This window comes from Corvus brachyrhynchos, unplaced genomic scaffold (assembly GCF_000691975.1).
Source record: "Corvus brachyrhynchos isolate BGI_N302 unplaced genomic scaffold, ASM69197v1 scaffold338, whole genome shotgun sequence".
Classification (NCBI taxonomy): Eukaryota; Metazoa; Chordata; class Aves; order Passeriformes; family Corvidae; genus Corvus; species Corvus brachyrhynchos.
In genome coordinates this window covers 805,043-814,294 of record NW_008239334.1, presented here as the reverse complement: position 1 = coordinate 814,294, position 9,252 = coordinate 805,043, and the positions used below count along the sequence as shown (strand labels likewise).

The 9,252-nt window shown below is 51.1% G+C and overlaps 1 protein-coding gene across 4 annotated transcripts in view; it reads right to left on the bottom strand.

Annotated features, from left to right (window-relative positions):
• Nucleotides 1–20: 20 nt before the first annotated feature.
• The window catches only part of TRAF3IP3 (TRAF3 interacting protein 3), an 11,424-nt gene continuing 2,192 nt past the window's right edge, over nucleotides 21–9,252 (bottom strand). The window contains exons 1-15 of one of the 4 annotated variants that reach the window (XM_017741144.1): nucleotides 8,802–9,246; nucleotides 8,259–8,316; nucleotides 8,092–8,116; nucleotides 7,817–7,846; nucleotides 7,473–7,568; nucleotides 5,026–5,097; nucleotides 4,626–4,766; nucleotides 3,831–3,968; nucleotides 3,467–3,602; nucleotides 2,688–2,750; nucleotides 2,550–2,609; nucleotides 1,866–2,014; nucleotides 647–700; nucleotides 437–550; nucleotides 21–276 (exon numbers count right to left, since the gene is read on the bottom strand). In XM_017741144.1, the coding sequence (XP_017596633.1) occupies nucleotides 193–276; nucleotides 437–550; nucleotides 647–700; nucleotides 1,866–2,014; nucleotides 2,550–2,609; nucleotides 2,688–2,750; nucleotides 3,467–3,602; nucleotides 3,831–3,968; nucleotides 4,626–4,766; nucleotides 5,026–5,097; nucleotides 7,473–7,568; nucleotides 7,817–7,846; nucleotides 8,092–8,116; nucleotides 8,259–8,316; nucleotides 8,802–9,228 (1,647 nt within the window). In that variant the 5' untranslated portion in view covers nucleotides 9,229–9,246 and the 3' untranslated portion in view covers nucleotides 21–192. Of the gene's footprint in view, nucleotides 277–436; nucleotides 701–1,865; nucleotides 2,015–2,549; nucleotides 2,610–2,687; nucleotides 2,751–3,466; nucleotides 3,603–3,830; nucleotides 3,969–4,625; nucleotides 4,767–5,025; nucleotides 5,098–7,472; nucleotides 7,569–7,816; nucleotides 7,847–8,091; nucleotides 8,117–8,258; nucleotides 8,317–8,801; nucleotides 9,247–9,252 lie in introns of those variants that run through there. The other 3 variants (XM_017741146.1, XM_017741145.1, XM_008638988.2) reach the window with 3 other exon arrangements.

The window sequence follows — 9,252 nt, the reverse complement described above, 5'->3', positions numbered from 1 at the left end:
AACAGAGAAACCACAGCAGCTGAGGGAAGGGGTGATGTCCCCGTGTTTATTGGGAGTTGTCTGGAGTGAGACCAGCTCAGGATAAGAACCAAATGTGCACATACGAAACAGCAGAAGGTGCGGTGAGGTCGAGTTGCTTTTGGTGAAGCAGAGGTCAGTTCCTGCAGTGAAGTCAGTCATCCAGGAGCTCCTTCACAGCCTGTAACTCGCGAGGAAGGTGGCGACGGCCACTGCTACCACTGCCACCAGGAGAGGGATCCAGTGACCACGCTGTCTCTGCCAGGAGAAGCATGTGTTACTAGGAATGTGCTGGGGGATGACACTTCTCATCTCAGCCCTAGCAAGGATGTCACTCATCTCTCTGCACTGCACAAAGGAGGGGGGGATCTTTCCCAGGCCGCTGCGCAGCGCTGGGGGTCGGGACAGGAGCTCCCACCTGTGCCTGGCTGCCGTGGGAGCGGTTGAGCTCGTCCCGGCACTGGCGCAGCCGGGTCAGGCAGGACTGGTACTCCTCGCTCAGCGCCTCCAGCTCCGAGCGCAGCTTCGAGCACTGCAAGCACAGCAAGGGGCTCTTAGCAGGAGGGGCCCCCTCGGGTCTGTACACACCCAGAGCGGCCGGGCTGCCGCAGCAGCCGCAGCGCTTCACCTGCCCACGGGCACGGGCACGGCCCAGCTCTGCTGCCCAAGTGTCCTCATGAACCTGCGGGACAGAGCACAGCTCAGCGTTACTGGCAGCGTGGGGCTGGGGGCCATGCCCGGGCTGCCACCATCCCACCGCCTGCCTGGCTTTGCTGCCAACGTTCACATCACGGGGGGGGATAGTGATTTTTTACGATCGCAGGAGCGTGCAGCTCAGGAAGATGTGGAATGCAGACTCCTACCAGGGCTTGCCCCTCAATCTGAAATTCCTTCTCCATTTCACTGATCCCAACAGCAATTCCTGACAGTTCTTTAAGCCCTCTGAGACATGGGACACCTGGGACAGGCACCTTGGTTGTGCTGCGCAACCCCAAAACTCAGGGATGGCCCCTTCTCCTGAACAGTCAGATGGAGTGAGTTCTCCCTGACATTCTGACGAGCAGAGCATTGCCAGCAGCACCCTGCCTGTGCCCAGAGGCTTCAGGAGCCAAAGTGGGGGCAGCTGGGGTTTCTTGTCCTCCCCAGCTGTTCCCTCTTGCTGTGACTGTGCTTTATAGACCCCTCCTGGGAGCTGCTGGGTGCTACCTGATGGTGGTGGTACTCTCAGTCCTGTGGGTTAGTGTGACAAGCTCTCCTCCTGCATGGCTCTCAGCTCTGTTACAGTAAGTTATAAATCATTTTTATAAGTCCTTTTTTATAAATCCTTGCTGGCTGAACACTGCAATAAGAATTAAGGTGCTGTTGGTTGGCAGAAGCCTGGTTTGATGGCAAAGTGTGTGTAAAAGGCTGTATAGCTTTGGTTGGTTGGGTTTTTTGCAGCCCAGTTGTAAGGGCATTGCTTCTGTTAACAGACCCTTCCTGTTCTTTTCATTGTTGCTATTATTGCACGCCTTTTCTTTTCCTTCTCCCCTTCCTTTATGTTCAGGGGTTTGGTTCTTAACGTGTGGCTTTGGCTTTTCCCTGGGAGGCTGTTGAGGCTCTCCTGTCTGTGAGAGCAGGAGTGGGTTTGTGTGGGGAGAGCTCTGCTCCTGCAGCCAAGGCTCCTGGAACCCTGTCCTTGTGTGTAGGTGCTTCATCGGGGGTTTAGGCAAGAGTGGTACCAGGACAAAAACTTAGGGGAGATAATCCTTACAGGAGAGCCCAAGCCTGGGTTACTTGCAGGAGCTTTGGTGTGTGGTGTTTCTGCTGGAGCTCTTGCACCAGCAACAACTGAGGGACTTCCTCACCTCGTCCTCCTTTGCTGTGAGCTGGGATGTCCTTTTCTGCATCTCATCCTTCAGACTTTCTGTTCCCTCCTCCTCAGGGTGCTCTAACAGAGAGTTTTGTTTTTCCTTGGCAGGAGTGAGAGGTGGGGTCTGTGTGGTGAAAACCTGGTCTAGAAAAGAGTCAGGCTTCTGATGAGAAACAACTCCAGGCTCTGGGTTGGCTTTAGCTCTTGTTTACTCAGCACAGTTTAAGGATAATATTTGTGTGCTGTGCACAAAGCAGAAGACACAGGAGCTGACTTTGTTATCACAGGCCTGTCTCTGCTGTAAGCTACAAGTTCATCATCTTTAGAGCAATATTTCTAAGCATTTGCCAGAAATAATGGGGAGGGAGAGTCAAAATGCTTTTTTCATTAATTTCTTTTGTCAGGTACAGCTGTAATTGTAATTATAAGCTGGAATGTATTTTGTTTGGAAAAAATATGGCGTAGCCACTGAAGTAGAATTTGCAGTGAAATCCATTTATTTTTTAAAGTCCTTGCCATCATAAATACATTTCTGTTTTAATGTTATCTAGCAAAACAACTCATTCGGTGTAGCTCTAGAATAACTGTTCATTCTAAACCAATGTAGACTTTTCCTAGAGTCAGGGCTAGTGTTCCTGTGTCCAGGGAGTGCTATGTGGGGATTACAAACTTTGCTGACCTTTCCTTTGCACCATCACCTCCTGGCTCTCCTGTTGGTTGTTCTGGTTGTGGATTAAGTCTGGGAACACAAAAAGCCACATTATTGTCCACAGCACTAAAGAAGGTCTCTTACTTTGTGCATCTCTGTGTTACTTACTCTGCAAATGGCTGATTGTTGCTTCCAGTGTTACCTTCTGCTCCTGCTCTTTTTGCAATTTATCTGAAATAAAGACAGAAGGAAATCAAGGCTGGTGTAAATCTGTGTATCTTTTTGCAAGGGTGGTACTTTTCTGTTCTCCCCGTGTGCAGAGTCGAGCAGACATTGTAGGCTGCACTGAACTTTCTTCTCTGAAGGGATGTGATTTTTAGCTGTTCATTGCCCTTTTTTGGCAGCTTTGTCTTGTGTGCCTTGCGTTCAAGTCATTTATGGTTTATTTTAAAGGTGTTCATGCAAGACCTGTTATGAGATTAGAACTGCAACCCACTTTCTCTTCCTTAATTATGCTTTAAAATAGTCATGTGTGAATTTAAAATAATGTGTGTGAGTTTCCTTGCCTGTCTGAACTGGTGCTTTAGGACACCATCAGCTCCTGTGTAATACCCAGCGCCGGGGGCTGCAGTGCTGTGTTTGATGCTCTGGCAAGGGTGCAAAGTCCTGATGGAAGCTGAGGCCACATCTCAGATTTTTATTTCTTTTCAGGTCTCCCATTCCATCCTTTCCTCTAGCAAAGTCACTTGACTTCTCTGAACTCTTTAATCTAGTCGGAAACAACTTTTGGAGGACTCTGGAAACCAGAAGCTTTTGTGGCAAGCTGAGGTGCGCAGCGTTGGAAGCGAGCCGCGTGTGCGTGCGGCTCTAAGCACCGTGGGTTTAGGAGTATTTTCCTTGTCCCTCCGTTTTTTCGGAGGGCACGGCCCGGTGCGTGTCCCGGGTACCTTGGATGTGGCGGATGTGGCCGGCCTGGCGGTCGTTGTCGCTGCGCAGGGCGCTGGCTCTCTGCAGCAGCTCCGTGTGCTCCTCCCGCAGCACCTGCAGCTCCCGGCTCAGCCGCTCGTTCTGCGCGTCCGCCCGCTGCCCGAGGGGAGAGACAGTCACACACTGCCCGGGCTTGGGAGGACACTAAAGCTCGTCTCGTCCTGCCCCCCAGACCACCTTCCATTGTCCCAGGTTGCTCCCAGCCCCGTCCAACCTGGCCTTGGCCACTTCCAGGGATGGGGCAGCCACAGCTGCTCTGGGCACCCTGGCATCAGCAAAATCCCGAATTCCAGAGGAAGCTGCTCCTGCAGGGAACCGACATACCTGGAACTCACTCTGTAAAGACTGGAAGCTGTTTTTGAGCTCGGTGTGTGCTGTGGTCACCTTGGTCAGTTCGGCTTTGAGGGCGGTGTCGTGCTCCTTCCAGAGGGCAAGGTCCTCTCGTGTCTCTGCCAGGCTTCTCTGGGGAGGAGAGCAGGGACCCGGGGTGGGTGTGACCCAGGGCCCAGTGGGACCGGGCCAGGCTGCCCTGGGTGACACAGCTGGGCTGTGCTGGGCAGCGCTGGCTCCCCCAGCACCAGGATACAAAAACCTGCGTGGGGCTGATGCCATCTGATGGACAGAGCCAACACGGGCAGTGTTCCCTCTGGAACACGTCCCTGTGCTGCCAGCAGGCTTGAGAAGCCTGGTGGTACTTGGGCTAAAACTCGCTTGTTTTTCTGCAAATACCAGTTATCCTGTGGGTCAAAGCAATTTGCTGCCTCTTGGGGAAAAGGTATTTTCATATAAACGAGCAACTCTGGAGACATCGTGCCCTGGTGTGTGTGTTCAGAGCAGGGAAAGGCACAGAGGGGTGGTGGAGGGGAAGGGATTGCAATTCAAGCTGACAAACCCGAGTACACTTCCCCAGCTGTGAGATGTCTGTAGCTTGATGTGCAGTGCAATGAGCACAGGTTGCATTAAAGCTGCTTTGGGCTTTGCTGAGTAGCTAAAACGTTGTATTTTTTTTATCTTTGCTGTTAATGGTAAGCCTGTCATTGCCTTTCCCTGACGTGTGAGTTTTCTTTGTCACAGCTGGACTAAATTAAAGCCAAGCCAGGTGTAAAATGTGTTGCTCACCTGAGAGTTTTGCAGCTGCTGCTCTGCTTGGAGTTTGTCCTCCAGCATCTTCTGAAGAGCCTCTTTTGCCTTCTGCTCATAGGTCTGCTTCTGGTCCTCCATCTCTATCAGGATCTTCTTCACACACTCCTTTGAGTAACTCTTTAAAGAAAGAAATAAAGAGCTTGAAATGCTTATCTGTCAGACTCCTGACCCTGCTAAACCTGAATATTAGCAAACCCGGAATGTGTAAATGCTACTGCTAATGTGCTGTGAAGCATTGCTTCAGCAAGGAGTTAAAGTCCTTTTTGGATAGGTATCTAATCTGATTGGTGTAGAAACTGAGACTCTACCCAATTACAAGATTTGCTTTTGGTCTTCCTGCCTTTCCTCACCTGTTTGTCAGTGAATCAGACATTACCTGGGTGCAGGCCTGCAACTGATTTTCCAGCACCCGTAGCTTACACCTCAGTTTGTCTTCATTCAGCTGACCCTGGGGAAAAAGAAATTGAAGTGAGATGTGAAATTATGAACTGCACAATGTGCCCCCAATGTTTTGTTAGGTTGTGTTTTGATTCTTTTTCTCTCTTTGTCTGTAATCAATTCAAAGTCTCTTCAGTGCTGAGCGCTCAAGTAAACCTTCCCAGCTTCAGAAGAAATGGGATATGGGGGAAGTAAAACTTTTATGGATTGAAAACCTGTCCTGAGGCAGTTTCTCTGGTTACTGAGTGCAGGTGCTGGCAGTGACATGCCAAGTTAAGAGCGAGGGGATTTTGGGTTGTTCTGGCTGAGTTTAGCAGAAGTGCAGCTGCTGCCTGTCCCCATGGATACCCCTGTTCTCTGCTTGTGCTCCCTCCCTGCCTCAAGCTCCAGCTGCTGGAACGATCTTGTCTCACTGTTCTCCTTGGAAAATAGGCTGGGTCTGCATTGCAACATCTGCAGTTGGGCAGGGGGATCGAGGGCACCGGTGATGATTCATTTTGCCCATTATCATCATCTCCTCTCGGTGTTAGTCAGGCTGCTCAGGCTTTGTGAAAGCAGACTGCGTGCAAATTGAGATAATGTTTCTAGCAAAGAGTTCACGTAGGCTGTTTTTCCACCACCAATACTGAGAACACCAATATCCTCTCTGCCCACTGCTGTTTGAAGTCACGACTCTGAAAAGAAACTCCTTGATGTTACAGGAATAGCTGACAGACCCAAGCAGAACCAGATTCCCTGGTGTCTCAGCACTGTTTAAATTTGCACAGAAGCACGTTTACAGTCCCTAAGACTAAATCTTCCCACTTCAGTTGTTGGTGCAAAGAACTAAAGGCTCTTAGTAAGTAGGTGGGATTTTGGAAGGCAATTTTAGATGTGCAATATTCTTCCTGGTTTCCTCCTGTTATCTGCATGGGCCCCAGCTGCTGTGCACAGATGTGGCTGTGCCGTGGACAAGGCAATCAGGCCCTTCCTGTGCTTTGGAGCAGAAATCATGGAAGGGTTTGGGTTGAAAAGGACCTTAATCATAACGGAGACTCACTTAGCATCATCCTTCACCTGGCAGCATTTCTGAATCAACTGTGCAGCTTTTACAACTGGTGGGGGATTTAAGGCACAGACCCGGGGTAGGAAGGTCTCTCTAACCTCAGAGTGAAATTGTGAGAGGGGGAAGGGCCCAAATGCTTTGTCCTTTCAGTCTGACACCCCCATCTTCCCGCAGAGCGTTCACTTGCCCCATCAAGCCACAACCACACATGAACAGCACCTCAAAAATGACTCTGTGGCCATTCTGAGAGCTACAGCCACGTCACTCACATGCATTCAACAGCTCATCTTTGAAACCCAAAGTATTAGAAAGGGTTAAAAAGCTGCTACAACAAACATTTGGTGTCTCACCTGAGGCTGGAAAGGGGCAGCCAACCCTCACTTTCCATCGCACAGCATCACGGGGAAGGCTCCATCCATCCCTCCCTCCCTTGGCCAGCACCCCCTGGAGAAGCCCCCCAGCCCCACCTGCCTCCTGGAATTCCCTCCAAGCAGCAGCATCTGCCTGTTCACCCCATCAGCTCCAGCACCAAGGGGATTTTTAGGCCGATGAAAAGCGGAGTGCAAGAGGCAGCAGCAAAGTCTCTCCTGCAGCAAGGGCAGCGAGCAGCAAAGAGCACCCACCTGTTTGTAACCTGAGGTTTCGTGGCCACTTCCTGCGAGTGTGGCTGGGTGTTTTTTCCTGCTCACATTATATTGAAGGAGCGAGCGAAGGCGGAAGTTTCTGACCACAGGATGTCTAACACAAGTTTTTGTGTCCCCTCGCCCAATCGCTCGCTTTTCTGCCCCAACAGAACTTTCTAACTACTTTTTTTAAATGGCACAAATTAATATTTGATTAAATAATCCTTTAGGAAATCTTCATATATTTCATAAAATGCATCACCCTAATTTTGTGTCCTTACAGCATAAAAAAAGGCCCCTGGCTCAGGGTGCCCAGAGCTGTGGGGAGACAGTTTGATGCCAGGCCACAATGCAGCACCAACAGCCTTGGTGTTGGGGCTCTGGCCTGTGTTTGGGGCCCAGAATACATCCCTGACAGGAACAGGGAGGATAACCCTGTTATTTTGTCCCCACTCACTGCTGTTTGCTTTAAGAAACAGTGGGAAAGGCAAGCTATAAAAACACCCCAAACCTTACAGGAGAATACAGATTTTTAGACTTGCTGTTGATCTGAAAGCAAAGTGCATTTTGCAAGAATCTCTTGGGGCACAAAAGGGAAAAATTCAGGCCAAGTGCCCCTTTAACTCCTGAGTTTGTCCCACCCTCCCTAAGCAGAGAGGTGGCAATGAGGCAGGGAGGCACTGGGAGGGGATGAGGGGTTCTGCAGCTCCCTGGTACCTGCCAGGATTTCTCTGATGCCTGGAGCAGCGTGGAGAGAAGCTCCTGCAAAATCACCATCTTCTGCTTGAGCAGCAGCTCGCGGTGCAGGGCCTCCTGTGGGCAAGGGGATGTGGTCAGTGGGACCCAGAGCTGGTGGGGACAGCCCAGAGCCCCGCTAGCCCAGGGCTGGGCTTGCCCTGCTTGGGGGGCTCGAGGTTTTTGAGGTCTGTTGGCTTTTTTGCCACGTTAAAATTGGGCATGTAACACCCCTTCATTTAGCAATAATAATACTAATTTTAAAAGTATTATTCTTAATGAAAACCAGCTGTCCTGGTGGGTGCTGAGCACTATTTGGTACCTACCTTCAGGTAGTTGGAGAGCTGCACCATTTCCTGAAAGGGAAAGGGCAAATGTTTAAAAATAGGATTGTTTCAGTTTATAAACATTTCATGAACTTGCTACAAAAATCTAAATATTTTGAAATAAGAGTTTAACACAGTATTAACAGCCTATATTTGGGTGGAGGAGGAGAGCCTGCTGGGGTCTATTGGGTTGCTTTTTTCAGGCAAGTGGAAATATTTCCACCACAGTTTAACTTTCAGAAGTTCTTGGTGGTCATTACTTGTGCTTTGCTTACCTTATTTAAAACTGCAATTCCCCAACTGAAATGAAAAACAAAGTGTGTTACTGAGGTGTCAGGGAGGGTCTGCAGCCATCCCTGGCCCTGGACCCCCACCCAGGCTGAGCTGTCTGTGCAGCAAACCTTGTGCCTTTTGAGGGGGAGGGAGGGCAGGAGCTGCTTACTCTGTCTGCTGGCTCGAGTCTTTCACTGCTGTGCTGGCGTCTGGGAGGGTCTGGGTCCCTGTGGAAGCAAAGTGAGAGGATGTGAATGATCCCCATCTGAGGATGTTTTCCATGAGGGCGTCCATCTCTGCTCCCAGATGGCTCCCATTGCTCCCAGTTTAAATAGTGTCCAGTGACAGCTCAATGGGCACAGGAGGCAAAGAAATGCCCTGCTCTGATGGACAGAGAAGCAGAATGGAAGTTCCCCTGTACTGAAGTCACTCCCCAGAGCCCTGGATGATCTTGGGACAGCAACAGGGCAGCCCTGGGGCAGAGCAGCTGCTTGGCAGCACTGGTGGTCAAGCTGTGGGCTGGTTTATCCTTCCCCAGGAAAAATATTCCTGGTTCCTGCAGTCTGCAGGGAAACCTCAGACTGGGATGGTAAAGCAGCACAGGAGTGGGGATGCTGGCTGGGGAGCTGCCAGCTCATCCCAAACAGCTCCATGGAAACGTGAAGGTGGGAAGGGAATATTGTGCTGGGAGGTCTGAGCATCCCTGACGTACCTTGGGTGTTGACAGAGTCCCCTCGTCCCTGGGGGATGCTGAGGTGCAGCAGGGACTGTGCAGGGGACAGTGTGGGGCAGCTCCTCGGGTGCTGGAACGAGAGGGCAGCTGCAGTCAGTGTCTCCCCAAAACAGGCTGAGGGGAGGGGCTGGGTGAGGAGCAGCAAGGAGATGCCGAGGAAATGTGGCAAATCCACAGGAATCTGCTGCTTTGGCTGCTGCTGCTCCAGAGCTTTGTGGGAAAGTGGGGGGAAAGCCTGCTGACTGTTGGGATGGGGGAATGACAACCCCAGAACGGGACAAGGTGGCCGGGAGCTGGGCCCTGGGGTGGGTCTCTGCTGCCATCTCGGAGCAGAGGTGCCGGTTCTGCACCGGCTTCCCCCGGGCTGGGGCCTCTGCACAGCTAAACAGGGGAAGGCCCCGTGCATGCCAGTGCTTGTTCCAGATTTCTG